Source organism: Salvia hispanica, chromosome 3 (genome assembly GCF_023119035.1).
Source record: "Salvia hispanica cultivar TCC Black 2014 chromosome 3, UniMelb_Shisp_WGS_1.0, whole genome shotgun sequence".
Lineage (NCBI taxonomy): Eukaryota > Viridiplantae > Streptophyta > Magnoliopsida > Lamiales > Lamiaceae > Salvia > Salvia hispanica.
Genome location: NC_062967.1, coordinates 34,936,749 through 34,964,443, shown reverse-complemented (window position 1 = coordinate 34,964,443; position 27,695 = coordinate 34,936,749). Strand labels below are relative to the sequence as shown.

The 27,695-nt window shown below is 36.8% G+C and overlaps 6 protein-coding genes across 11 annotated transcripts; 3 read left to right on the top strand and 3 right to left on the bottom strand.

The window, feature by feature from the left end:
- The first annotated feature begins 419 nt into the window (after nucleotides 1–419).
- Nucleotides 420–1,088, top strand: LOC125209962 (probable disease resistance RPP8-like protein 4). Its single transcript, XM_048109539.1, has one exon. The coding sequence runs from the start codon at nucleotides 420–422 to the stop codon at nucleotides 1,086–1,088; it is 669 nt and encodes a 222-aa protein (XP_047965496.1).
- A 3,288-nt stretch (nucleotides 1,089–4,376) lies between these two features.
- LOC125214197 lies at nucleotides 4,377–6,628 on the bottom strand. The gene is made up of 2 exons (XM_048115113.1): nucleotides 6,343–6,628; nucleotides 4,377–5,708 (listed from the first exon to the last, which is right to left on the bottom strand). Exons 1-2 carry the CDS (start codon nucleotides 6,439–6,441, stop codon nucleotides 4,608–4,610), a joined length of 1,200 nt encoding a protein of 399 aa, XP_047971070.1. The 5' UTR covers nucleotides 6,442–6,628; the 3' UTR covers nucleotides 4,377–4,607.
- Nucleotides 6,629–7,606: 978 nt separating this feature from the next.
- LOC125214199 lies at nucleotides 7,607–9,330 on the bottom strand. 3 transcript variants are annotated; one of them, XM_048115116.1, is made up of 3 exons: nucleotides 8,889–9,330; nucleotides 8,625–8,815; nucleotides 7,607–8,446 (listed from the first exon to the last, which is right to left on the bottom strand). In XM_048115116.1, exons 1-2 carry the CDS (start codon nucleotides 9,258–9,260, stop codon nucleotides 8,654–8,656), a joined length of 534 nt encoding a protein of 177 aa, XP_047971073.1. In that variant the 5' UTR covers nucleotides 9,261–9,330; the 3' UTR covers nucleotides 7,607–8,446; nucleotides 8,625–8,653. The 3 variants fall into 3 exon arrangements, with proteins under 3 accessions (XP_047971073.1, XP_047971074.1, XP_047971072.1); XM_048115117.1 differs by having other exon boundaries at nucleotides 7,607–8,259; XM_048115115.1 differs by having other exon boundaries at nucleotides 7,607–8,815.
- A 3,146-nt stretch (nucleotides 9,331–12,476) lies between these two features.
- LOC125214195 (E3 ubiquitin-protein ligase RGLG2-like) lies at nucleotides 12,477–17,275 on the top strand. 4 transcript variants are annotated; one of them, XM_048115106.1, is made up of 12 exons: nucleotides 12,477–12,714; nucleotides 13,214–13,701; nucleotides 14,520–14,604; nucleotides 14,684–14,824; nucleotides 14,911–15,024; nucleotides 15,111–15,208; nucleotides 15,463–15,542; nucleotides 15,627–15,732; nucleotides 15,817–15,944; nucleotides 16,051–16,249; nucleotides 16,607–16,663; nucleotides 16,743–17,275. In XM_048115106.1, the coding sequence occupies exons 2-12, from the start codon at nucleotides 13,264–13,266 to the stop codon at nucleotides 16,821–16,823; spliced, it is 1,527 nt and encodes a 508-aa protein (XP_047971063.1). In that variant the 5' UTR covers nucleotides 12,477–12,714; nucleotides 13,214–13,263; the 3' UTR covers nucleotides 16,824–17,275. The 4 variants fall into 4 exon arrangements, with proteins under 4 accessions (XP_047971063.1, XP_047971066.1, XP_047971067.1 ...); XM_048115109.1 differs by lacking the exon at nucleotides 12,477–12,714 and adding an exon at nucleotides 12,728–12,921; XM_048115110.1 differs by lacking the exon at nucleotides 12,477–12,714 and adding an exon at nucleotides 12,728–12,935.
- Nucleotides 17,276–18,215: 940 nt separating this feature from the next.
- On the top strand, nucleotides 18,216–21,373 carry LOC125214203 (classical arabinogalactan protein 1-like). The gene is made up of 2 exons (XM_048115120.1): nucleotides 18,216–18,348; nucleotides 19,813–21,373. Exon 2 carries the CDS (start codon nucleotides 20,952–20,954, stop codon nucleotides 21,351–21,353), a length of 402 nt encoding a protein of 133 aa, XP_047971077.1. The 5' UTR covers nucleotides 18,216–18,348; nucleotides 19,813–20,951; the 3' UTR covers nucleotides 21,354–21,373.
- Nucleotides 21,374–25,947: 4,574 nt separating this feature from the next.
- LOC125214201 (BAG family molecular chaperone regulator 3-like) lies at nucleotides 25,948–27,311 on the bottom strand. The gene is made up of 2 exons (XM_048115118.1): nucleotides 27,061–27,311; nucleotides 25,948–26,605 (listed from the first exon to the last, which is right to left on the bottom strand). Exons 1-2 carry the CDS (start codon nucleotides 27,296–27,298, stop codon nucleotides 26,376–26,378), a joined length of 468 nt encoding a protein of 155 aa, XP_047971075.1. The 5' UTR covers nucleotides 27,299–27,311; the 3' UTR covers nucleotides 25,948–26,375.
- Between the last annotated feature and the right edge of the window lie 384 nt (nucleotides 27,312–27,695).

Below are 27,695 nucleotides of genomic sequence, written 5' to 3'. Positions count from 1 at the left end.
AATAGTTGGACTAATAATAAAGACGAATGCGTTAAATTGCTAATTTTCTTAACTTGCTAACTTATTTAACTCATCAATGAGTGTATTAAAAATGTTAAAATAAATTGCTAATTTTAACTACATTGCATTGATGCGTTAAAAAATTAGCAAACTAAGAAAGTTAGAAAAAAAAAACCAATTAAAATCCATATAAATTAGAGTGTGTATCCGACAACTATATTGCCTTATTTTAATTGCTGATTACAACGTGTGAGAAAAGGTGTTGCCTTTTCACCTACACAGTTAGGTGAATCATAAATGCCAACATTGACTTTGAAGTCCTCTGTATAAACTCTTTAACTTAGTTTTCTCAGATCCATTTTCTGGCATTATTTATCATTATCATTCTGTGTGTGCATCCGTAGAGAGAATTGTTAATCATGGCTGCTTATGGAGCTCTGGTTTCTCTTATGCATATCATAGATACCCTCAAGAAACATCCTTCTCCTCCCATTTCTATCGACGAAAAACAAGTTCAATCCCTCACTCAAAACATTACCTTCTTGCAGGATTTTCTTGATGGCTATGTTTCCCCTTTTGCTGATAGCCACGAAGCTGATCCATTGGAGCGTCGCATTGCTGATGCAGTTTACGCGGCTGAGGATGTTATCGAATCCCATATTGTGGATCAAATTCACAGTGGATCCACAATCGTTGCAGATCATGACTTCTATCACAATCTACACAAAGTGATAGAAGAAATGGATCTGATCAACAAAGAGGTGAAGAGCATTGCACTTCAAGCTCAGACCAAGCAGAAGCCCGTTGCTGCCTTGTCGGCGTCTTCTCCCACTGTGAAAGAGAACGTGATCGTGGGCTCTAACGAAGTTTTTCTTGACGTTTTGGATAAGCTCACCAGTGATCAACTCAACCGCCAGATCATCCCCATCACGGGGATGGGTGGCATTGGTAAGACCACTCTTGCCATGAATCTATTTGAGAATGCACTTGTTAAGGAGCGCTTTGATATTCGTGCTTGGACTACAATTTCTCAAACATATAATGTTAGAGAAACACTCAGAGAACTTCTTTTTCGAGCTAGTGGATGAGATTCAAGTAGTGATCTTAGTGAGAATGAGTTGGGACAAAAATTATACCAGTTTCTGTTCGGTAGGAGATATCTCGTAATAATGGATGATATGTGGAGCATAAAGGCGTGGGAGAAGATAAAAAATTTCTTTCCTGATAACCAAAATGGGAGTCGAATAATCGTAACAACTAGGCTGTCTGACTTGAGTTCTCAATTGAACGAGTCTTGTATAGTTGGCATGAAATTTTTAGATGAGGCTAGTAGTTGGGATTTATTTTGTAAGACCGTGTTCGGGAAAGAAAATTGTCCAATTGAGTTGGAATATATTGGAAAGAATATTGTGTAAAATTGTAAAGGACTTCCTTTATCAATTGCTACAATAGGAGGTCTTTTGGCAAAATCTGAGCGCACAAAAGAAAGTTGGGAGCGTATAGAGCAAATTTTAAATTCAATTGTTATTAACACTAACGATGGATTTTGCTTGAAAATACTGAGGATGAGCTATATCCATCTACCGAACTATTTAAAGCCATGCTTTTTGTATATGGGTGTTTTTATGGAAGATTACTGTATTCGTGTGTCAGCGCTTAAGAAGTTATGGGTTTCTGAAGGATTTTTAAAACCATGGCGTGGAAAATGTTTGGAAATGCCTGCGCAAGAGTATTTTAAGGAATTGGTTGATAGAAATCTCATTTTAGTTGATAAATTGGTGTTTGTGGGAAACATTAAGTTTTGTAAAATTCATGATATGTTGAGAGATTTGTGTTTAAAAAAGCCGAAAAGGAAAGATTTTACCATGTCATAGGAGATGATCCTCCGGCCAGTATTAGCGAACGTCGAGTCGTTCTTAAAACTGCAGGGTTGTTAGGATCTTTGTCACATACTCGTTCCATAATATGTGAGTATTCTGAAACAGCAAGTGAGGATGAGAAAGTTCTGCGGTCTCGCGATCTTAGATTGTTGAGGACATTCATGGCATGTTATTCTGAGAGTTATTTCCTAGAAAATGTGTTTGAATTGGTGAACTCACGGTACCTTAATATCACAGTTCATGATGAGTCCAGATTCTCTAGTTCAATTGATCTCCTTTGGAATCTACAGACATTGATTATTTATCCATCTTTTCGGAACGATCTACATGTACCAAATGAAATTTGGAAACTGCATCAACTTCGGCATCTTGAATTTGCGGTGGACGAATTGATTCTCCCAAATCCTCCTTGTGACGATAGTGACATTGTCATTATGGAGAATCTGCAAACACTCAAAGGAGTTGCGAATTTGTTATTGAATGAGGAGGTGGCTAAAAGAATTCCCAATGTGAAGAAATTGCATTTAAAATACACTTCGGATCAAATGGAGGGAGAAAACTGTCTAAGCTATCTTCAATGCTTCAGTAAATTGGAAAACTTACGCTGCAGCACCTTTTGTCAAAGTGGTGACTTTTTGCTGAGGATTAATTTCTCCAACTCTATCAAGAAGATAAACCATCATCGACTTGGGCCCGCTCTGATACTATATTAGAAATAGGCCACTCACCCCTTAAAAGGCCTCATAAGGGGGAGGGTTATCCACACTTATATAGAGAAGCTAGGATCATCACCAAACCGATGTGGGACAAGGATATGGAGAATTTAACAGAAATATTGCCTAAAATCGGTCCGTTACCTCTTCTTGCGAAGCTCGTATTAAGATTTGGTGTCTTCAAAACAGGCAAGTGGGAAACAATTGAAGGCCAGTTCCAGAAGCTCAAGTTTCTACAGTTGTATTCATGTGTAGGTCTAGTAAATTGGATTGTGTCTGACAGCTCCCACTTTCCACTTCTCGAGAAGCTTAGTCTCGATTATTTACCCAATCTCGAAAAAATCCCATCTGAAGTTGGAGAAATAGCAATGGTGAAATCGATTTCATTGGATGCTTGCAGTGAAGAAGCTGTGGTGTCAGCGAAAAAGATAGTAGAAGAACGTGAGGATCTATATGGAGAGCAATTAGATCTCATGCATTGTGTTTCTATGTAATTTGTTCGCAAACATTGGACTGCATAAGAAGTAGTAATAAACATGCACTGTGATTCCATGTAAATTGTTTTCAGGCTTTTTTCATTTGATAAATATTGTATTTGCATATGAGGTCTTATTTCTGTCAGTGTTGTTGCTTGCTCTCACTGTGGGGCTTGCTTACTTTGACTCGATGGGGAAGATACACAACATCAGGCCGAAACAGAGGCACTACTCGTGCGTGATGAGCATGCCATGGCAACCTGAGGCGAACGCGTGGTCTGAGAGGCTCTCAGAGGTTGTGGAGGCGAAGTCTGGGGAGTATGTCCTCCTGTCGAATAGCTATGCCTCAGTGCGATGAAGACGAGAGACGTGATGAGCCGGATGGGGATCAAGAAGAGTGGGGGCTGCAGTTGGATGGAGCTGAGAAACAGAGTGCATCACAGGATGAAAGTCATGAGAAATGGAGAGAAATGCAATGGATTTTGCAGCTGTTGAATACTGAAAGAGAATCATATTTTTGAAAATTGTGCTAGCATTATTTGTGAATCAAGAAGTTGCACACTGTTTGAGTGAAGTGTGAATTGAACATCTTTTTGTAGTAGGAGTATAAAATTGGAGCTGCTGATAGTTTTGTATCTGAAATTCATAATAGGTGAGAGGGACATATTAGATTTTTTAAAATGCCATTGGGTTTTGAAATGCCATTGTTTGGGTACGCAAACGGTTCACTTTATTGGGTCGGTCCCGAGGCATGGCCGAGGGAATGGTGGTGCAGAGGAATGATCCCAAGCCACATGATGAAGGCCAATCCGGTAATCTGTGACTCGACTCTTGTGGATATTTGAGGTCTAATCTGAAAATTTGATATGACACATGAATAGTATATGTGGGCCTCTCATTTATAGGTCTGGCTCTGCAGTTCGGTGAATCACAATTGATAATATGATAAATAAATTGATATTTTGGAATGCTAGGTGAATCACAAATCCAATTTTGACTTTGAACTTTTCTGTATAAACTCCTTAATCTAGTTTTCTCAGATCCATTTTCTGACATTATCATGTGCATATATAATTAAAGTTACTTTAACCAATAATTATATGCTACCCACGCTAACATATAGATGAAATACTTCAAAGGTATGCTCTTGTACTTGTAGATCAACACTCCTTGAATATTGCCTATTGCATTTTTCATACATATATATGGTTAATGGATTACTGGGGCTTAGTTTAAGGTATCAAAAGCTCATATAATTTTAAAAATTTTAAGACAAACCTAAAAATACAGTCTTTGTATCAGTTTTAGACTACTACATAAGTTGAGAACTTACAGTATTCTTGTAAATTTAAAACATCAGTGCTAAATTTCCATTAGTCCTAACTCAAATTAAGTACAGCCTACAAAAATAGACAAATCAATAGCCATTCATAGAAGAGTAAACAAAAATGAAGCTCTCTTCACATCAAGCTTCTTCTTTAGGAAGGATCTTGTATACACTATCCCGGCCAACGAAGAAACTTCACACGCGCCTCGTCTCATCCACGCTCGCGCACGCAGTTCCCGGGCAGAAGGTACTTGTACTTCTCGGCGTTCTCCAACAGATAGGACGGGAGGTCAACGGCCGACAGCGAATGAGGGATTGGCCCCATTGTCCCGATGATGTCCCGGAACGTGTACTCCTCAGGCAGCATGTCGTATAAATCTCCCCCCGTACAAATAATGTCTTGAATCCTTTTCGGGTTCAAGAACCGGGAGAATCTCACCCGGTCGCTGTGGCTGTAGGCCTTCATCTTGAAGACGAAGTCGCTTATGTGGCGGAAGCAGAAGCTGCAGTGCCATCCCGATTCGGGGAGGAGGAGGTCCGTTTGGCGGTAGTGCGCGTAACGGGTCCTCCCCTTGCGGTACCTATGTACCGAAGCCCTCCAGCTCAGCTGGTGCTGCTGGAACTCGAACGAGTACAGGTAGTTCCTGAGCTGGAGGTGGATAACCTTAGGAACGTCGTCGCACCACCTAAGGAGGTCGATCGTGTGCCCGCTTGGGATCTCGTCCACGTCCGACATGATCAGCAAGTCGTCGTGCTCAATCCCCGCGACACGGATAAGCTGGTCAAGCGCCAAGCGCTGGTACGCCTCCTCAACGAAGGGGTTCTCGCCTCTGCGGAACCTCCCACCTATCTCGCCGTACGTTAACCTCGCTTCTATAGATTTGAACAGTTCCCTGTGGATTGCGAAGTTAAGGGGCTTTGGAAGGCCAGTGAAAGTGGAATTCGACTCAAGTAACACGTATCCTGTGACATAAGGATGCAACTCCTTCCACCGGATAGTGAGCATGTCAATCTCGTTGCTAAACAGGACCGCGTCATAGACGCGTCTAGGGGACTCGCGGATGCCCCAGCCGTGGAGGCGGCATAGGGTGGCCATCGAGACGTTCGGGTTGTAGTAGTGCGTGAGAGGGACGAAGGGCTTCGGGGGCGACTCCCATAGGGGGCGGAGGAAGTAGGTGAGCTTTTGGTAGTGGCAATATAAGGTGAAGACGCAGGCCGGGGCAACGAGGAGGAAGACGAAGATCGCTCGGAAATCTACGCCGTGGAGGAGGCAACCGAGTTTCGACATGGCTAGAGATGATAGGGAAGTTTGCTGCATAGATAAACACAAGTTGTGCCTAATTAAGAACAATTCAATCCCAACTTATGCTTACAACATGCACTTATAAAAGGGCAGTTGGTTGCTGATATCACGAATTTTGATCAAATTCTTGCTCAATATCTTTAAACTTGGTCATAAAAACCATTTACTTATGTGGACATTGTGTGACATAAGTGGTTGACATGGACACATAAAAAAAGACAAAAAAGATTAACAATGATCATCATATATTAGGTGAAGGAGATGCCACCTAAGTATCGATTCATTGTTACCCTAGCCACCTATACGGCTATACCCCTCCATCTCATCTCCCTTCTGTTGCGTCGTGCATCTGCCTTCATCATTTTGCCGGAATCGTCCAACGTGGGAAATCCACAACAAAAGTGTGACTTTTACGATCGAGTTTTTAATTTGCTAGAAAATCCACAAATCAACCAATCACCGACCAATTACCCTTTTCTGAATACATCAACCATATTCTCTAAAATAAACTAAATACTAATGTTTCTCCACAAAATCCCCAAAATAAGCAATTCATCAAACCAATATAACATTAAATTTCGGCATTTCTAATCATTGAAACAAAAATCAAATCTGCAATTGAAAGGGAGTGAAAGCATCATACCTCATCACAATCATCACTTTTTTTGGAAGCTTTCTCTCTCTCAATGTTCACACAGCTTTCCTTTCTCTCTCTAACCCCTCTTCCTCTCCAATTACACATCAAATATAAAATCGAGATCACATAATCGAAGAAACTATTAAAAAGGGCTGATTTTTAATTTCTCCCAAGATTCAATTTTGTGCATTTTTTCCCCTCAAATTAGTCTCTTTCTCTCTCATGAGGATTGTTGCAGTCTTTTCAGAGAGGGAAGGAGATAGTCAAACAAATGTGCAGAGGAAAATCTTTCAACTTCCTATGTTTACTCAAAAACGAGAATTATGTATGATGGAATATTCATAAATATTCCATACTGATAATAGAAAGGTACGAGGATAAACATGCGGATGATCGCATCCTACGTTGTTCTTTCAATTTTCCACTTTTGTCCTAAACGGATTCATTATTTTTTTTTTGCATTAGGTTTATCAAAAATGAAATTTATTGTGTGTAGTGGAAAATATATTTGCAATTAATTGATGTTTAGCGATATATTATCACGTGTTAAATACTCCATCCGTCCCGGCTAAGATGACACATTTCTTAGCCGATACGGGATTTTAGGAGTTATTGGTTAAAGTGTAAAGAGAAAATGTAGGTGCAAGTATTAAAATATAGAGAGAAAGAAAGATGAATATTTTAATATGAGTGAAAAAAAGTGGTTGGGTCTATTAATTGGAGAGAGTTTCCAAAAAAAGAAAGGTATATCATCTTAAGCGGGACAGATGGAGTAATATGCTACACACCTTACATGAGCTCGACATCCTTATATGAGCACTAACTTCGTTTGACGCACTAATGTTGTTCGTTTTGTTTTGCCAAAGGGCTCAAAAATATACTCCCTTCGTCCCACTTTAGGAGTCCCGGTTGAGTTCGGCACGGGTTTTAAGAAATGTAAAGGAAAGTTGATGAAAAAAATAGTGGAATGTAGGTCCTACTTTTTTATATTAGTTTTATAATAAAATGTGAGTGGAAAAATGCTAGTGGAATGTGGGGCCTAATACCATTTATGAAATATTTCAACCGGGACTCCTAAAGTGGAACACCCAGAAATGGTAAACCGAAACTCCTAAAGTGAGACGGAGGGAGTATTAGCAATGCCAGAAGAGTTTTGGGCATTTTGGATAAAATGAAATGTGAATGTGCAGCCCAAAAACATTAGAACTTTATGCTAGAATTAGAAAGAGAGAGTCCGCAAATTGAATGTTTTAATAGTAGATTGAATAGATATCCATAATGATACCCAAATTAATTGGACATGTTGCTGGTCATAAAGACCATATCTTCACAATTAGAAACACACAACACAAATAAGCTGATCACATCACACAACACCCCAACTTGATCAACAAATTTCTCAAAAAGAAATCACATCAAGATTGGGGGGATAATTGCTTGCTAGTTTCATCTTACAAATTCTACATCTAGCCACCATTATCTAGAAACAACATAGTACTAGCTTCATATGAACACCCTAATCCTCCACCGTGCCACCTTATCCGGTCCAAGAAATGCCATCATATTCTTCTTGCTCAGAGACCATCAACCACATCACAAGGTGGCACACGAGTTTCGTATTAACACCCTAATCCTCCACCGGACCACCACCACCACGCTACCCTATCTGGCTCGAGAGATGTCAAGAAATGGCAAGAACCAGAAATGTCATCCATCATTTTCACATCCTTCTTGCTCAAAGACCAACTACATCAACAAAGTGGCAAACGAGCTTCGTGTGAACACTCTAATCCTCTGCGGGACTACCACCACCACCACGACGCCACCATATCCAGATCCAAAGACATCAAGAAACGCCAAGAACCAGAACTCATCCATCATTTTCACATCCTTCTTGCTCAAAGATCAACTACATCAACAAGCCTGCCACCACGGATCCTAGTTTATACAGCTATGAAGCAAGAACTCAGTAAATCCACCACCACCACCACGCCACAGTATTCGGATCCAGAGACATCAAGAAATGCCAAGAACCCGGAATCACATCCATCATTTTCACATCCTTCTTGCTCAAACATCAAATACATCAACGAGCCCGGCACCATAAAACCTAGTTTATACAGCTAAGAAGCAACTCTACAACTCAACTGATTCAAAACAAATCTCACTGCCCTACCACTCAATTTACACAATATTACAAGTTGAACATCTCCAGCCATTGTACATTTTCCCCTAATTTCTACTTTTTCGTGATTTCAATCAGAAATTAATCAAATTATTCCACTTACCTATCGCTAACAGATGCGAATTGCTCAATTCATCCATCACCCAATGCTTTCATGAGCTCGTCCGGCGACGGATCCCAAATCGGTAGGTCAATTAGCTTCTGCTTGAATTTCCCCTCCTGTGCACTGCACAGCCCTTCCGCCACATCACACAAATTCGTTAAATCCCTAATTATAGCCTCCTGCGCTTCAACCTGCAATTCCAAACGCACAAAATTTAACCTAATTTCAAAATCAGAACCTTCCAGAAACCAATTGTGGACTTACCTGAGCGAGAAGGTCACCGACGACTCTCCGTCGAGGTGAATCCGCCGCCGAAATCTCGCCGGAGCTAGAAGCCCCATCAGAGGAAGTCGTGGGGAGCTCCATCGACTGTTTCGCAGCATTCTGCTCCATTGCAGTCAACGTGTTCGACAAAAGTTCCCACCGGCTAATCTCTTCCAGGTACCTCTCTTTCAACTTCAGCAAGGCCCTTTTCCGCCGCTCGAGTCGGTGCTTCCGCTCCGCCGCCGGATCCGGCGGCGGAGGGGCGGCGGCGGCGTGTTCGAGGCGGGGGCGCTTCTTGCGCTTGTAGACGAAGCCGTCGTCGTTTATGAGCTCCCATTCGTCGGGATTTTCGTGGGCGGCTTCGCTCGCCATAGCTGCAAGCGGAAATTTTCGGTTGAAGGATTCAATTTCCAACAAAAATTTCAAAAAGGTCGAAGATATTTGAGCGGTAAACCTTGAAAAATCAATTTTGTTTTTTTCGTGGAAGCTTAAAGTATCAGATATTCTCATTTTCGCCTCTCAAAAATAGGAATTTGTTGTTTTGGGGCTAAAATTTAATGCTCTTTTCTTGTTTATTTTTATATGGGGTTGTGTTGTTGTGAAATTAAAATAAATGTTATGAGTAAATTTATTAGTTTTTGCCACAAATAACTTTACATTTTATGACATTGAGAAAAATGTTCTCATAGTGTTTATATATTCAATAATGTTAAGAAGACTCTTCTCAATATTATTATTCTTATTACTTTATCATTTATCTACTTTAACTATTTATTATCATTTTTATAAAATGAATATGTAAAAGTGACTAGGATTCATAATGACGGACGCAGGGAGTATTAGATCTCGTCACATTAATCTTTTTATATGGAAATGTCTCAATCTTTAGTAATTATAAATATGCACTCGGCGTTTCAATTTGACTTAGAAATATTCTGCCAAAATAAGTGTTTCAATGTCTCATTCAAGCTCCGAGGCAATTTGGTTTGAAATGGTAAAACCTTCAACTTACTACTTGGAGGAGTATAACACAAAGTTATTATCATTAAAAAAAACAAAAATTGCAATACAGTTAACCAAACTTTAAAGTATCAGTTCAGGCTTAATACTAATCCAGCCTAAACTTTTATGGCCCAAGGCCCACTCATCAATGGGCAATTTGGATAGTCCCAAACTTGGGCCACAAAGTTTTTCGTTTTGCAAAATGCAACTACTTAAAATTTGATAAATTCGCAACATAATCATTCAAGTTTGTAAAAAAGAACTGGCTAATTGTTCAACTTCTATTCACTTCTATTGACTCCAATATTATAAAAACATGTGTATTTTTATACAGTTGTTTGTTTTTAGGCATTGAAATTTGGACAATCTACCACGTATTGAATAGATTTATACCTAATTCAAAGAAAGTCGACCATCGACCTTGATTTGGCAAGTGTACCAACAATTTTCTATATTTGTCCTATAAGGTTAGTCTATTTAAGTGAGCCAAGATTTATTCCATGATAATCATTCCAAGACAGATTATCGATTAGCATGGCTCGAGTCAGAGACTGCTAAATTGAGATGGGAAGATTCATGATCCACTAATAATGATTGTGAAGTTTTTTCATCCCACTGACACTTTAGATTATGATAGACGATAGATTAATACTATATAAAAGTAGGATTCACTTTCCATTAACATTTTCTATCCACTATTTAGTACATTCTTAAAACTCATGTCAACTCTATCAATGTCATATGAAGTAAAATTTTAGATTTATTATTGGTTTGACTTATTAGACATATAAATATTGTCTAGTGGTTATCAACAATAATAGAGGCAAGATCCATTTTTAAAGAACTAGTGTTAACCCACGTGCGATGCACGACGTAATTTTTTTCATCATACTATTTAAATTATTAATTAAAATAAAAAATAATATAACTATGAAGATTAAAATATAAAAATACACTATAAATAAAAATTCAATAAATATAGTATTTATAATGAAACCAAGACAAACACAATTATTTTGACAACGAAGAAGAGAGTGTCAAGAGGACACTTTTGAAAAATATGTTTGAAACAATCATTCATATCTCTCTAAAAAAAGCATAAATCACAATTTTAGCAAAATAATAAATCAACTCATAATATTCAAAACATCAAAATTATATGACCATAAAAATATTCAAATGATAAACTACACAAAAATAACATTAAAGTAATTGGTTTAGGACATTAATTCATCACAAGTGATCAAATGTTTTTTTTACACCACTTAAATGTAATTATAGCAACAATGACGATAGAAATATACAAAAATAATAAATTGTTTAAAGATGAAAATAAATATTATGCATGTCTCGAGTCAATAATATTACGATTCTTCCCTTTCTAAGAATTGTAAGAAATATTGTGATAAAATTCTCGAACCATATATACATGCGCTACTCTAACTATTGCAATCAAAAGAAAAAAAAATAGCAATAAATAAATATAAATTACAATAAAAATTATAATATAAATTGAACTACAAGTCTAGTTGAGAAAATCCTTCTTTCTGCAAGACAAATTACATTAAAGTTGGTGATCTCGGATTGACGTATTATCCCCAATGATGAAATTCTCCTAACGTACATAACATCTCAAAATCGCTAGACACCGATGAACTTGATGCATGGGGCTCTAAAAATTGAGTATACAATGTTTCTAAAATGTACAATACAATGTTGAGAGCTTGAAAGAGAATGGAGAGTGCTTTTGTGGTGTGTGATTCATCCACAACTCTATGCATTTTATAATCACAAAATTAATCAATGATAGATCATGGAATTAAAACATCATAAATTATAATATTAAGACAATGTGGGTTACAAAATTTTGACATTTCTTATTATTTTTGTTGTTATTAGCCATGGATTAAAAGTTATAATGAATAAATGAGTTACTACAAAATTTCAAAAATTGAATAATAATATTAAAATACTAATCATTGTTTTTAATAGATTAACCGTTCCACATTTAACTCTAGTTTGACGTAAGTCTCTGAATTTGAATAACACGTTTTCTTCATCATTTGGCCATTGAGTCATAAATTGTAACATCATTTGATCCAAATTTAATTTAAAAAATGCCTAATTTTAGTTATGTCTAACGGTTTGTAATTAACGCATAATTGGCCGTTACAAATAAAAAACATGATTTAGGTATATAGACCCAAAGCTTATAAATATTCAAAAGCTTACCCAAAACTTATCAATATTTAAAATAAGGTCAAAACTCGTCTTTTATATATGTTTATATTAAGTTATCTACAAATCAATAACGAAATTCGATTTCCCACATTATTAGCAAGTGACCTCCTACAAATCGGCAACAAATTTAAACATCTAAAACTATGAATTCGATCCTTGACTTTATACATAGATCTGCTTTTCAATTCGAAATTAAAATTTAAACATCTAAAACCATGAATTCGATCCTTGACTTTATACATAGATCTGCTTTTCAATTCGAAATTAAACAAAAATATATTGACACTCCATGATACATAAGACTTTGAGTGCCCGCAACAACTTAATATGTTAATCACATGAGAGATTCCCACTAAAAAAGCTCCCTTTTTCAATGATTAATCTTCAAAAGAGAGAAGCTTCCAGCTCCATTCCAATCCAGAATTCATTTAATATTCTTTTCAGAAAATAGATAATAATAAATCTCAACAAAAGCCAAGCCCCTTTTTTGGTAGTTTCCTGGTAAATTCCCCCCTTTCTGTAACGGATTATGATGAAATGCTGAAAAAGACTCCACCTTTCGCATCTCATCTCTCTCAATCCGGTAAGTGGGATCTTGAAAAAGATGATTGAATCTTCAAAAGTTTCAATTTTGATGTTTTTGGCACCTGTTGATGTTGAGAAAAATGATGGGTTTTAACTGGGATTTCACATTTTCGCTTCAGTTGCAAGTTTCTGTGTGAACACAAATATTTTGGAGTTAGTCACTGTATATATGTGTGATAATTATGGAGTAATTGCAGATAAAATGGTAGGTGTGAATTGGTAAGAGCAATTTGAAAGAGACTTTTTGAATCTTTCAAAAGTCGCCTTGTTTTGAATTTTCTTCGAATTCACATTTTAATTGTGAAATTTGTATGATTATAAGAGTTTTCCTGCAGTTGAATAAATGAGGCATCTGTTATTATTGGAGGATTTGGTTTATGCTATTTTTTGTAGTAAAGAGGTTATTAGATTCTCTGCTTTTGTCTTGTAATAAATGGAGTTATTATTTTTAGTTTGAGATGCTTTGTGTCTGAGCTTTTAGGATTTTGAATTGACAGGTTTCATTTGATAATTGTGGAATTTTTGGGGGATTTTTGCTGATTTTTTGATGGGAAACAAGAGCTCGAGCCCTAGAGCCGAGGGGAGTTGGAGGCAAGCTTCAACGACTCGGTCTAGCTCTTCATCTGGATGGCAGCACGATTATGGTCAGGCGACGTATTCGCAGTATGCACAAAATTATCCTAAGCCGAACCAACCGTCAAGAACGGGTTCTACTTCATCAGGGTGGCAGCATGATGGTGGCGTGAACACTGGATCGTCGAATTCACGATATGATGATCAGGTCCCACCTGTGGCGTATCCGTATCCAGCGCCATCAGCAGGGTATCCGCCCGTGGAGCAGTTCTACGCTTCGCCCCAAGATTATGCGCCTCCATCACCTGCCCCGGCCCCGTACCGTATGCCTGCTCCTCAAGTGCATGCGCCACAAAAGAGGCTTGATAAGAGGTATTCGAGGATTGCTGACAACTATCGTTCGTTAGAGGAGGTATGTGTGTGTCGGAAGACCTCAGAATTGGCGGTTAAATCTGATATCACGTGTCTTATGTTTGAATACTGTTAATACTCCATTCAATTGAATTGGCTGGATGTGAAATCCGAGAAGCGTACCTTCCCTAGACAGGGAAGGATTAGCTTCAACATCGTGTCTGTATTAAATACACGTGTGATTTTCACCTTCGATACCAGAAGTTTGGACTAAAGTGATGGAACTATTCGAGTTCTCAAGTACCATTTCTCTGACAAATCTTCCTTTGAGAATGAATAAGGAGAGTATATGTGAGATTACCCTACTCCCTCCGTCTCATTCAAAGCGAAACAGTTCTTTTTCAGCATGAGATTTTATGCAGTGTTGATTAGTGTGTTAACTGGGGAGAGAATAAAGTAGAGAGAGGTGTTTGCATTTTTAGAAATGTGTCACTTTGATTGGAACATTCGAAAAAGGGAAATGTGTCACTATGAGTTGGACGGAGGAAGTATATATCTTTAAAATGGTGATAGAGAAAAATAATTTTTTGTAAATAGAAAGGGCTTGGAATTCTTTCTTTAAAATGGCTTATCTAAATGTTATGATGTCTATAATTTGAGTGCTAGGCAAAGCATACAAATAGTTGTCGATGATTTGAAAGCCAGATTTACGTTGAAGTAGAATCGAGTGGTGAAGTTATTCTTATCTGTACGACCTTATGTTGAGTGTGTATAACTTTCTTGTCTCTGTTGTCATTTTCTCAGAGATGTTTCTTTATACTTTTAAGATATATGAGAGTCTTGTCAAGAAGATTAAAATAATGGAACGAATTTCTGCAGGTTACCGAAGCTCTTGCACGAGCTGGCCTTGAGTCTTCAAACTTGATTATCGGGATTGATTTTACTAAGAGCAATGAATGGACTGGTAGGTCTATTTATCCGCATAGATTAATCGCATTACTGTAACTTCTGGAGAAATATTCTTAACTTGGTTCCGTTTTTAGGCAAGATATCATATAACAACCTAAGCTTACATAACATTGGCGATGGTCTGAATCCCTACGAACAAGCCATAACCATTGTAGGGAAAACCTTGGCAGCTTTTGATGACGACAATTTGATCCCTTGTTACGGGTTTGGAGATGGTACTATATTATATACTACTAATTTTTTCGTCTTTTTAAACTTTTCATTAATGTTGTAATTTGAATGTTTTAATTGAACTTGACAGCATCAACTCATGATCAAGACGTATTTAGTTTTTATCCCGATGGAAGGAATTGCAATGGATTTGAGGAAGTTCTGCGCCGTTACAGAGAACTTGTTCCGAACCTGAAGCTTGCAGGTTCCGTGTTTTGTCTATCTTGTGGAGTTCGGTGTTAAAATTGTATATATATATTTTTTTTTGCCTTACGCTTACTTTCCCTGCAGGGCCCACATCATTTGCACCGATAATCGAAATGGCTATGACTGTTGTCGAGCAGAACCGGGGCCAGTACCATGTTTTAGTGATTATTGCCGATGGGCAGGTATGCTACCTTCATACATCGTTTATGTTAATATAGTTCTGCGTATTTTGAAATATTGTGAAGTTCGAAAAAAAGTTAGAATCGAGGAGCATGGATTGTTCGAGTTCTAACTGCCACACAAGATGAGGCATCTGTGTTATTTTTCGGGATGTTGTGTTTGAGGTCCTAATATCGTGCTAACATATTTCGACATGTTGGGGTTCGGTTCCTTATGTTATTTTACACCCGTCTCATTTATCTCATCATCTTCTTAGGTCACGAGAAGTGTTGATACCGATCACGGTCAGTTGAGTCCACAGGAGCAGAAAACCGTTCAAGCAATAGTCGAAGCAAGGTAAATATCCGTAAACACGAGCTGTATTCTGTTTCTCGACTTTGGAGTAAACATGTTGAAGTAATGTTGCAACCATACCTGCAGCCAGTTGCCTCTATCAATTATTTTGGTCGGGGTCGGAGACGGCCCTTGGGATACAATGAAGGAATTCGACGACAATATCCCTGCAAGGGAGTTCGATAATTTCCAGGTGAGTCCCGTGCCTCGTATTATATACCTTTATTTCGTTAGTAATTTCCATTTTTTTCCACTGAGACACTCTCCGTGCTCGTAGTTTGTCAACTTCACCGAGATTATGGCTAAAAATACGCACCCAACCCGAAAAGAAACGGAGTTTGCTCTTTCAGCGTTGATGGAAATCCCTACTCAGTATAAAGCAACGATGGAGCTCAATCTGTTGGGGTAATTTTCTCACCTCCGTTGTTTGTTCATCGTGTATGTACCTGCAACGATCCCTTTTGGTGTATTTACGACACTTCGCTTACTTTCCGTGTTTTGGGCATTCCAGTCGAAGGAAAGGGAACGTTCCGGAGAGAATTGCACTTCCTCCTCCCGTCTATGGCGCAGCAGCATTTGGCGGAAATTCAAAGCCCTCACCCTCGCCCTCGCCAGCAGATGCCTATCAATACAGCTCTAGTTCGTACTACGACTACACTGCTCCTCCTGCTCCATCTCCTCCCGCTCCGTCTTCTAACTACGAACACCAGGTAAATATTTACACGCATTTTTATACCCGGTAAAATCACGAGGAATAGTTCATTTCCGGTTTGTCCTGCACCTTCCAAAATTCAAAATCATGAAGTTTCAAAAATTCTCAATTGTTCCATTTGACCAAAGTTATTTTATTTACTTTTTTATATTTTAGTAATTAGGCTCAAAACAATGTCGTTCAGTCATTCACGTCATCACATTAATACATGATTGCGCCACTATTCATCCACATCACCAGAATTTTAGACGTGTACGCCAACTCAGCATTGCATTTACCTGAAAAAAAACATCACGGGACGATTGCAAATTTACCGACAATTTATCAATAACTAAATTACGAGCTTGTTTTGCAGATTTGTCCCATATGCCTCACTAATCCAAAGGACATGGCGTTTGGCTGCGGCCATCAGGTAAAATCCACTTTGATATTTTAATTCGAATGCAATGGTGATTGACGAGGGCACTGATTTAGATATCTTGTGCTTCTAGACATGTTGCGAGTGTGGACAAGAGCTTCAGCTATGCCCGATTTGCAGGAGTCGAATAGACACGAGAATAAAGCTTTACTGAAGCCCCGGGAGGTAGCTCGTCCGATGCAACGTACGTACTAACCCTGCCACCTAATTCTTTATATTGGTTGTCCGCGTTGTACAAATGAAGCGATAGAGCCTCGTTCAAATTCTTTCGTTGCCGAAGAAAATACGATGAAATGTGAGCAAGAACACTGCTTGATTGAAGATTTTTTGCTGCCTTGAAGAAGATTTGTTTGTAAATATACTTTGTTGTTTACAGTTTGCTGTGCATCAGCAGATGTGAATACATTTATTTTTTGGTTTTTTTATTATCACTCTGGTGTAATTTTTTACATAGGTTTTTTTACCTTCTCCTTTGGAAGCACTGTTTGTAACATACTAGCACTGTATGATAGTGTTATTTTTGTGCTCGGTTGCTCAAAGTTAAATTGTCCTGCCATGCGATACTAATCGTTTGGAAAGATCAAATTTTAATTTTTTTTTTGGTGACATGCGAGTCGTGGATGTACACCGATTCTTCAAATGTTATCTAAATAGATGTGAAACGATGTCATTTCTATCATTATTGTCCACCGGCTCTTCAAAAGGTAGATGTGAAACCATGTCGTTTCCATCATTATAATCAATGTCACGATTTTTTTTTCTTTTCAATTTGCATCATTATCGTTTAGGTTTAGGAATTCGTTTGTTTGGATACGTAGGATCGATTCGTGGTTCGCAAGTCTTTGCAACGTGGAAGTTTATCACGATTCGACTCTTTTGATACAATTGCAATCTATCTATAAATATATAAAGCCACCGTTTTGGCTATCCATTTTTCTCGCTCAACTTGATGATTTTTTTGCCAAATCATGTGTTAAAATATTAAGAACCGTTAGCAAAGTTCTTGTTATAATAAAGTTTTAGTTTAATTAGCAAAGTCTGAAAGTGAGTAGATTGATTAGAAATCAACAGAAAACTATGGTTTAAAGTACTACTCCACTTAATATTTCTTTTTTAAAGAATTTTCCGATAAATCGCATTTTTAAACTACTAAAGTCGTGTTGGAAGATTGCTGGCTTCCCCTTAATCTCTTTCTTCCCATTTTCAATCCCCTCCAAAAACCCTAATTCAGTGAAAGCATGAACTGAATCCTGCAAATTCTCCGCCTCTAACAATGGCGTCTTCATCTCTGCAGAAGCTAATCAGGAATCAATCCCGTCCCGCTTCCGCATTCTTCACCCATTTCGCCAAACCCCCTTCCCCATCGCCCCCTTTTCCTCTTCCCCAAATCGCCAGACCTAACGATCCGATCCCAAATCAACCCGCATTTGATCATTTCAATCTCAAAAACCCAATCTTCGGCCAAGTTTACTACCCGACTTTCTCGTTCGAGTTTCTTCTCAACCACCCGGTTCCTTCACCCGCGTTGATTCCACCCGAATCCGACGACGCGATCGTGATACGAGCTGATAGCGTGAAGAAGAAGAGAAAGAAGAAGATGAATAAGCACAAGCTGAAGAAGCTGAGGAAGCGGCTGAGGAGGAAGACGAAGACGTGATTCCGATTATTTCGCGGTTTTGGTGAGATATTGTTTCGTTTTTTTCAAGGCAATCTAGTTCATGTTATTGTTAATCTAGGGCATCAATAATTTGTACATTTTGCGATGAGAATTATTTGCATTTGCTGTGGAAATGGATGTGCATCTCAGAATTCTTGTGTTCCTACTTTTGATTGATTGCCAATATATCGCGATTTCTTTGCTATGAGTTGTGATTTTAGGTGGATTTGTTACTGTTTGTTTATGTTCTGTGAGTTGATTGATGTTTTGTGTGTGGTTTTATACTGTTTTGCAAGATTTTAGATTGAACAAGAGCTCGATTTCTTCGCTATGAATTGTAGTTTAGGTGGATTCGTTACTGTTTGTTTATGTTCTCTGAGTTGATTGATGTTGTGTATGGTTTTATGCTGATTTGCAAGATTTTAGATTGAACAAGAGCTCGGGATGAATATGTGATTGGACGAAGGTGTTTGATATGTGAAACATTTTTCGTACTGCAATTTAAGTAAATGAAATCAAGAAATTAGGAAAAAAAATCGAAAGTATCTGACTGGGAAATTGATAATGTATGAAGATATGCTCTAAACAGTCCATCCCAAACGTTGTTAGCTTCCTTAAACACATTTTGTAACGATATAGGAATCAGAGGAAATGTTTATATGTAATCGATACATTGTTGGGTAGAATGGCTTGTTCATTCATCGACCATTTGACTATAAGTATCAGTTAAGATCAGTCGTTCCTTCTACTGTTTGGGTGGAATCTTATGAGGCTGTTTGGGTTTGTGAGATGATGAAGAGCGTGGTCGTGGACTCTAGGGAAATATGAGATTGTTTCAGAATCATAAGGCGACTTTAGTAGGTTAACAATAGGCCTTGTAAGGATTTACGCTTCGCTAATTCGTGCTGCTCTGCTTGCTTGATAAACCAGTCCCACAAGATGGAGTCTTTAATTTATTGAACTGATGATATGATTGCTACTGAAGCCTTAGGATACATTAGAATGATTTGTTGTTGGTAGGTGAGGCTGATAGCAATAAATCATCCTTCTTAAAGGTGTACTCGGGTGAATAAAAGGCGGAAATTTGTTTACTAAGTCTTTTATGATATGCTCATTAGTGTTATTTTAGATACAACAGTTAGTGTGATAGGGAATCATTCAGAAATCGAGCGAATCTTTCACCTAAAAGCTGGGGAGACTTTTGGTCCGAGCGAATATTCTAATTGTCTTTGGATTCGTGATTATGACCGAGGACCTTCCTTCCTCAAGTACAATTCATTTGCACTTCCCTCACTCTGCTTCTCTGTACTAACCTGAATCCGTTAGTTAGGCCTCTTCGATCTGAAAAATGAGTCACACTATCGCCTCGTAGTAGGAAAGTGATTCTGCATGATTTCAACAGTTAAGATTGCCATTTAGATTCTGAAGGTAACCCACTGGTACAAGACTACGAGGATAACGTATTTAAGTTCCTCGTTTTATGCAGGTTGTTCTAGTCTGAACCATAGTTACATTCAATCATAGCCAGGAGTTTAATCCGAGGACTTTTCCCTCGGATCAACATCACTGCAACCGGAAATTTCATGAATTTTTCGGTGGCTTGACTTCTCATCTGATGTGTGTGTGTGTGTGGCCATGGCTTTGACATATGGAAACTAGAAATGTTTTCACATGGTTTGTATTACTTTGTTTGGCATTTGTTGAACTTTCATTTCATACACACTCAACCTACCTCTATCCCAGCTATGAAAAAAAGAGAGGCTCCCAATTTTAATTTGTGTCACAAAATAACCATTTATATATTATTATACTCCCTCTGTCCACTATTGATTGGTGTAATTCGAATGACAATGACTATGGAAACCAATTGAAAGAAGAATCACGTGTGTGAGTTGGCCAAGCGTTAGAGAGGTTAATGTCAGTGCAATGGTTCGGTAGTGTGTCTACGTCGTCCACAGGAAAGCTTTAGCTATTCTTTATTGATGTAATCTCCAAGAACGAATCAATATCACACATACAAATTCAAGTACTTGAATCAATGTCTATACAAGAATGAATCTACAAAAACTCGGTTGGAAGATCAACTAACCCGACACTAAAACGATCATTGGCCCCTAGCCCTCTTCGATCCAATTAATCATTTTATTATAAAACTAACATATAGTAGGATTTATATTTACTAACTTTTCATATCCACTTTTTTACACCATTTCTTAAAAACGAGCTGAGCCCAATCATGGCCGGGTGTAGTAGTGTATATACTACTTATATCACCTTCTTAAAATCATGCAAAAAAAACTACCAATAGTTTATTTAGAGATAAATCACAAACACACAACTAACTTTAACTAAATCCAAATTTAGGCACCTTCAAATACAAAGATGACCTTCAAAATAGGCCTACAACCTCACCTCAACCATTCACATATATGGTAAAAATGTAACTATAAATCTCCATCAAATCTTCTCCAAACTCCCACCCCTTCAATCATTTCTGCCGTATGTTCTCTCTGTAAACTTGCAGAGAGAAAAATTGTTTCAAATTCAAAAAAACATTTAAGAAAAAGTGGTATATATATACCTTAATAAATCTGATCTAAATTTCAATTAATTCAAACAAAAAAAATGGCCCGCCAAATAATTGTGATCGCGTTGATCTCACTCGCCGCCTTCGCCGCTGTCGTCTCGGCCCAATCTCCGGCCTCCGCGCCATCTAAATCCACCGCAGCCCCCATCGCTGCGCCAAAATCTGCACCGGTGCCATTCGCAGCCGCCCCAGCCCCGAAGGCGGCAGCTTCCAACGCCACCGGAGCGGGAATCGCCGACGACGAGACCGATCCTCCGATCCCCTCCGATGAGCCCACCGAGTCTCCGGCTGACTCTCCGGCCGACTCTCCTGATGCCTCCGATGATGGATCATCCACCGACTCGAGTGACCAGACGCTGCCGGCAGCTGGCGGTGCCGCCTCATTGGAGTTCTCTGCCGCCGTCGGCGCCACCGCGGCCGCCGGATACTTCCTTATGTAATGTGGTTGTTGCGTTGATTCTATAATTTGTTTTATTTGGATTTAATAGATCATTTGTAATATTTGATTGAATATCTTTTCGATTTCTTAGAATTTTGTTGATTATATGTTGTGTAACTTGAGTCTATTGTTCGATTTTTTTAATAAAGACGATCAATAATGATTACTCTCGTTTATCTTGGTGACTAGAATCCAAATAACAAGTTTGGTCAAATTTTAATTTATCACCTAAGTTTAAAAAATGACTGCTTATATGACATTTTTTTCAGTTTATCATGACGAAAAAGAATTCCAGCATGCTACATGTACTAATTTATTGACGTAGCATAAAAATTAAAAACATTGTTTAAGTAGTCAAATGTTTTCGGCTAGTATTTTCTGTTTGTCACATCATACATGCATAATTCCCAATCTAAGATCATGAGATTAAGAAAAATGTCAAAGTTACTACATAATCGATTACTTTAGGTTGCAGGATTGACTGGGGATTGCCTGTTTTTTCCGACATTTTTACCATTCTGTTTTGTTGTTAGATGAAGTTAATCTTCTTGTTGAGTTTATTTGATACTCCATCTTATATTTTTCGAAGAAGCATAGTTAGACATACAATATTATAGATACAGGAGCGTTTACAAATTTGAATCATATATATACTTCATATTTAGGTACATCGCACAAAAAGTTGTGAATTTGTAATACATGTATAATATACGTTTAATTTTGTTTAATATGTTAATTAGTTAAAACAATTTGTAGCTATTATAAGTGTATTGTTATATTATACTAATATTTGGTAAGCTCAATATTAATTCATCTGTATATAATTTAGTAATTCAAATGCAATGTTTATTATATTTATCTATTATTATTAATAGTCTACATGCGTACGCATTCTTACAAATTTTAAATGTAACCAAATTATTCTTACCTATTTTAATTTCTATATAGTATAGTTTGGTACAATATATATTACTAGTATTAATAGATTAGGATAGATTTGAAGTAAACCTGTATCCTTTTTCCTTGATAATTTATTTGAATATTCATGATAATTTTCTCTCATTTTTAAAAATCTCACAGCTATTTGTTCGATTCAAAACTAAGCTACCGACTTACTAGTATTAAACTATTGCTGCAATCATCACGGGGCTTATATATATGTTTAAAGTTTGATAACCAGTTGTTCGATGAAATGGGATGACTCCAATCCATTGGAGAAAAGTCTCACTACTAATTTTGACATATTGAATTTATTTTCGTACTATTCAGCTTTTTACTTAGATATACGAAAGTTAGATAAATTGTTGAAAAAATCATTAAGTTTGATCTAATGTATCCCGCACTATAAAATCAACCGGAAAAACTGTTAATGTAGACTCAAAAACAAATATTTTTGGTGAAATTGTATCGTAAAAAAGTCATAGATGTCGTCGGCGGTGAGTTAATAAACGACATAATCTATTCGTAAAGAAAATACTGCAACTTATTGAAAAACACAATAATATATTACATGCAGACAACTGAATCCACACTTTCTATTTTAGGCAGATTTTTAAAAAACCAAAATTCATGGATTTTGTAGCATTTTGCCCTAAAATTTAATGGTGATAATCCGCATGTCATGGAAGATAGATGGTTTGCTCAAAACGCTAGACACATTTAGCTTTCACTTCTCCTAAATTAAAAAAAAAAATTAATTTACAACTTAAATTTGACATTCAACATTAAAATAGTTAAATAGACAAACCTCAACCTCACCTAAATATCCGGCAAAAACACAAAAAAAATTCTCACTATCTATATATTTGATCACATCCTTTCCAATTCATCAATTTTCCTAAATATTAAAAAAAAAATAAACTTGCAAAAATAAAAAAAACTCAAAAATAAAATGGCATCCCATGTTGTTGCCCTTGCTCTTGCCCTAACAATCTTGTTAGTCTCCGCCAACGCAGCTCGGCCGTACATATCGCCGGCCGTGTCCCCGTCCAGGTCCTTCTCCGGCCCCGGAGGAGCTCCGATTCCGCTACCCAGAAAAGGTGCATTCGCCACCGCAGCATCACCGGGGGCGGGAGCAGGATCACCAGCTGCATCCACCGATGGTGCTGGGTCGGGCGATACGCCGGCCGAGGGCGCCGCCTCAGCCGAGAAAGTCTCTGCCACCACTGTCGCCGCCGCCGTCGCCGCCGGTTTCTTGCTATTTTAAGTGGAGTGTAGCTTCACCTTTTTTCTAGATTGTTTTGTACTACTATGTGCTTAAAGATCATCAATGTTGTCATTCTTGAATTTTTTTTAAATATTTAGTTTTGATTAAAAATGTAGAAGTTTGAGGGATACATACGCTAATTCATGCAAAATGTTTCAGCTTTGTTTTATATTAGTACAAAAAATTTGAAGTTTGCATACATATACAAAAAAATTTCATTCGTGTTTTATCTTAGTAGTACATTCTATTATTTTTGTTTGAATATAGTTAACTCTTTCTCTACGTGGAATACAATATGTTTCATCATTGTTTTATATTGGTATAAAAAAATTTCATTATCATATTGTTCAAACACACATGAAAGAATGTAGTATTAAATTGAAATACGGATGAAATTTCAAATATTTTGTATAAATTTCAAATATTATGTATGAATTGTGTAATAATCTGTTTGAGGAATGCGCATTTTAGGTGTTCTTACCTTTATTTTATGTATTAATTAATTGATCTGACGTGAATTAATTGCTCATATATATGTCTGAATTGAGATACTAAATTTAAAAAATAATCAATTACATAAAAAGTTACTCCCTATTTACCCCCGCAGTTTAAATTCGGAATTACTCTGGTCTTAAATGAGAGTTTCTAGTTTGAATTAATAATTTGAAATTACTTTCGATCGGTTGTGAATGATAATTTTTAATTGAATTCTAAAGTCCGTAAAAGATCCAACTAATGAATCTCTTGAATCAAATTAAATATATAACTATAAGAATCTAATAAAATAAAAAATTATAAAAAATCAATCAAAATATATTAGTAAACAAAAATTTGTAAAATAACCTAATTAATGACCTCTGCCTTTTAACTGATCTTCTTCCTGTATTAAATATTATATTTTTCCCACGTAATTTTGCTATAAACTAAAAAGCGATAGCATTGCTACAACACTGCAATATTTTGAATTATTAGTCATAATTATTAATTCATTCATCGTTTGGTAATTACATTACAATTTACATTTATAGAAACAAATATTTATATGTTTTCCGTAAGATCCAACGGACCTATATATAATCTTGATATTAATGACATGTCACGTGTGATATGAATAACATAACATATTTACAATGAACCAGTTATAGTAAATAATTCAACGCATAAAAATCCATATAGCCTAAATTAAATCATTAACTAGTACTATAAATTAATCAAGAAAATGTAAGGAATTAAAGCACACTTCCTCATCAACATGGCCATGAAAACCAAAGTTTTGGTGTTTCTATTAATTGTTTTTGTTCAAAGGGCTGCCCTATCAAAGGCCACATCAAGATATGAGGTTTTCATATTCGATGAATTATCTAAAAAATCTCCGATACTAACAACTCATTGTTATTCCGGAGACAATGATTTGGGATATCATAATCTTCATGATCATCCGTACCATCAATGGAGTTTCTATGCTAGTATGTTCAAAACGATGCGTTTCTCTTGCACTTTTAGATCGGGTGCAAGACATAAAAGATTCGATGTGTTCAATGCCAAAAGGGCACATATGTGTGAAACGGGTTTGGCTAATGTGTGCAGTTGGATTGTGAAGGATGACGGATTTTATTTTAGCCCCAGTGAAGAATATAGATTAGGCATGACCAAAATGTATAGTTGGGAGTGACCAAATTCTTCATATGTTAGGTGTTTGTTGAAATGCTAATTAATGCATTCATAAGATGGCATTGTGTTCTTAAGATTTATATTTTTAATCATATATATGTGCGAGAAAAATTATTATTAATTAAATGTAATCTCTTTCATATCAACATATGAAAGAGATTAATATATTTTGTGTCCCTGATATTTGATTCGACATTAATTAATGTTAAAGCAATGAGATCGAATAAATTAAAAATAGGTTGGGGTGGGCGGAAATGCTCCTCCATCAATAACTATACATATTTATATTAGGGCTAAATTTAGTATTTTTAGGTCATAAAATTAACTACCCGCATAATTAATTATTATCGATGTTGTCATTATAATTAATACTCCCTCTGTCCCATTAAATATGCAACATTTGCTTTTGTGCACTTGTTTTGGAAAAATTATAATAAATAACTAAAGTGGTGAAAAATAAAGTAAGAGAGAATAATGTAGAGGAGACTCCCCTTTATATTATTCTCTTTTTTACTTTATTTTTTTTTCCACTTTAACTATTTATTATTATTTTTTCTAAACATGTGTGAAAAAGCAAATGTTTCATTTCTAATGGGACAGAGAGAGTACTAGTTATCAAATTAAATGGTTTTATTAATTGACCTAATTTTTACTAAATTATTATTGTGATCAAAATTAGTCATTGGAATCATCGCATGAATTTCTTATGAACAGAAAATAAGTACAAAAAATAATTTAAAATATAAGAAGGAGAAGACAAGAAGTTGTAGGCATATACATACATGAAAGGACAACACATCCTCTTTACAAAACAAAAAATTTAAAACTAATATCATGGCTTCATTTACATTACATGGAATATACCTATACACTAATGTATAAAATGAATTGGCATTCATCATTTTACATTTTACTTGAGCCCAAGCCCACATGGCTATATTAGACAAAAAAACAAAGTCCTCCCATGCTATAATCAATGATTGATCCAATAACGAAACTCGTGTGGTTGAATATAATGAAGACAACAATTGTTTTGCAACTGTAGTGGTCAATAGATGACGGACAAAACAAAAGTGAACTCTTCGAAATGTCAAAGCGGAGCTATTGTATAGTGACTCGGCTGACCTTGATCCCATGCATCTAGAATTAGACACTAATTGGGCAATAAGGCGGGCCTCCAATGATCCGGGTCCGGGTCAACCCGAGTAGCTTGCCTTCTTTGATAGCCGGATCTTCTAACATGAGAACTTTATCCTTATCTCTTACACCAACCATGTGCAAGTGTTCATTATCATCTCTCTCTTTCCCTTTGAATAGTAATCTTTGCTCATGGGGTTCCAATTTGGTCAATATTGATAATAGAATCTTTAATTCCCCTTAATAAATAAATAAAAAATTAAGATTACTAAAAGGGAAATTGACCATATCTACTAAAAAAGCACCAAAGTGTACAATATGATTACTAACATCTTTTTCAAAATGAATTGAATTTTTGCATTTTTTGGCAAATTGATGAAAAAAATCATAAAATTTGGTAAAATTCCACTCATTTCTTCAATTTTAAAAATCAGTAAGAAGATTGGATTTATTCCCAATCATCCCACGATGAAACTTAGTGAAATTGTTTCTGATATGGTAGCCAAAAAATCATATGTTGACGTCACTCTCAATGAGTTAAACAATATCGTTTCGTTTAGTTGGAAAACCTCAACCATATACTATTTTGCACATAGGCAACCAGAATTTTTGCTTCGAGACAATTACGAATAAATTCAAATTTCATGATTTTTCCGGCTGATTTTTAAAGTTTCAGGAAGGAGAATGATGTTACCAAATGTGGAAGTGGCTTGGATTGGCAAATCGTGCCATTTAGAGACAGTTGAGACTCTAATGGTGATCATCGTCTCTTCTCCGACGCCGCCGTTTTCTTGACTATCTCTTTTCTGAACAAGCATGCCGCCGGGCCTGAGCTCCCATTTGATTTCTCCGCCGCTGCCGGCGGCGGGGCTTACTCCGCCGCCAAGCTTAGCGTTGCTTTTGGAGAATCGCTTTGATCTTAATTTCATCATTTTCTCCTCTTTATTCTACCTCTCTTATTGGATGGGGTGGAATGGGTAGTTATATATTTGAAGAGATCAAATATGTGGATGGTACTCCCTCCGTCCACGAATAAGAGTCACGTTTTTCCATTTTTGTCCGTCCATGAATAAGAGTCTCGGTTCATAATTACCATAAATGGTAAAGAAACCCCACATTCCACTAACTCATTCCACTCTCATGTCATTTAAAACTAATATATACAAGTGAGAGACCTTTATTCCACTAACTTTCTTCCACCCACCTTTCTTAACATTTCTTAAAACTCGCGGCATTTAGAAATGAGATTCTTAATCGTGGACGGAGGGAGTATTTGTGATTATTAGTAAAATGCAAATTAGCCAAATAATTAAATTTGACATTATTTCT

Coding starts and splice junctions, on each gene's coding strand:
- LOC125214199 (XM_048115115.1), bottom strand. CDS start 9,260: ATGGCGAGCGAAGCCGCCCACGAAAATCCCGACGAATGGGAGCTCATA. Junction 8,816..8,888: donor TCGGTGACCTTCTCGCTCAG/GTAAGTCCACAA, acceptor TTGGAATTGCAG/GTTGAAGCGCAGGAGGCTAT.
- LOC125214197 (XM_048115113.1), bottom strand. CDS start 6,441: ATGTGTAATTGGAGAGGAAGAGGGGTTAGAGAGAGAAAGGAAAGCTGT. Junction 5,709..6,342: donor AAAGTGATGATTGTGATGAG/GTATGATGCTTT, acceptor TTATCTATGCAG/CAAACTTCCCTATCATCTCT.
- LOC125214203 (XM_048115120.1), top strand. CDS start 20,952: ATGGCCCGCCAAATAATTGTGATCGCGTTGATCTCACTCGCCGCCTTC.
- LOC125209962 (XM_048109539.1), top strand. CDS start 420: ATGGCTGCTTATGGAGCTCTGGTTTCTCTTATGCATATCATAGATACC.
- LOC125214201 (XM_048115118.1), bottom strand. CDS start 27,298: ATGATGAAATTAAGATCAAAGCGATTCTCCAAAAGCAACGCTAAGCTT. Junction 26,606..27,060: donor CCAAGCCACTTCCACATTTG/GTAACATCATTC, acceptor TTATTTATTAAG/GGGAATTAAAGATTCTATTA.
- LOC125214195 (XM_048115106.1), top strand. CDS start 13,264: ATGGGAAACAAGAGCTCGAGCCCTAGAGCCGAGGGGAGTTGGAGGCAA. Junction 15,209..15,462: donor TGATTATTGCCGATGGGCAG/GTATGCTACCTT, acceptor TCATCTTCTTAG/GTCACGAGAAGTGTTGATAC. Junction 15,543..15,626: donor CAAGCAATAGTCGAAGCAAG/GTAAATATCCGT, acceptor CCATACCTGCAG/CCAGTTGCCTCTATCAATTA.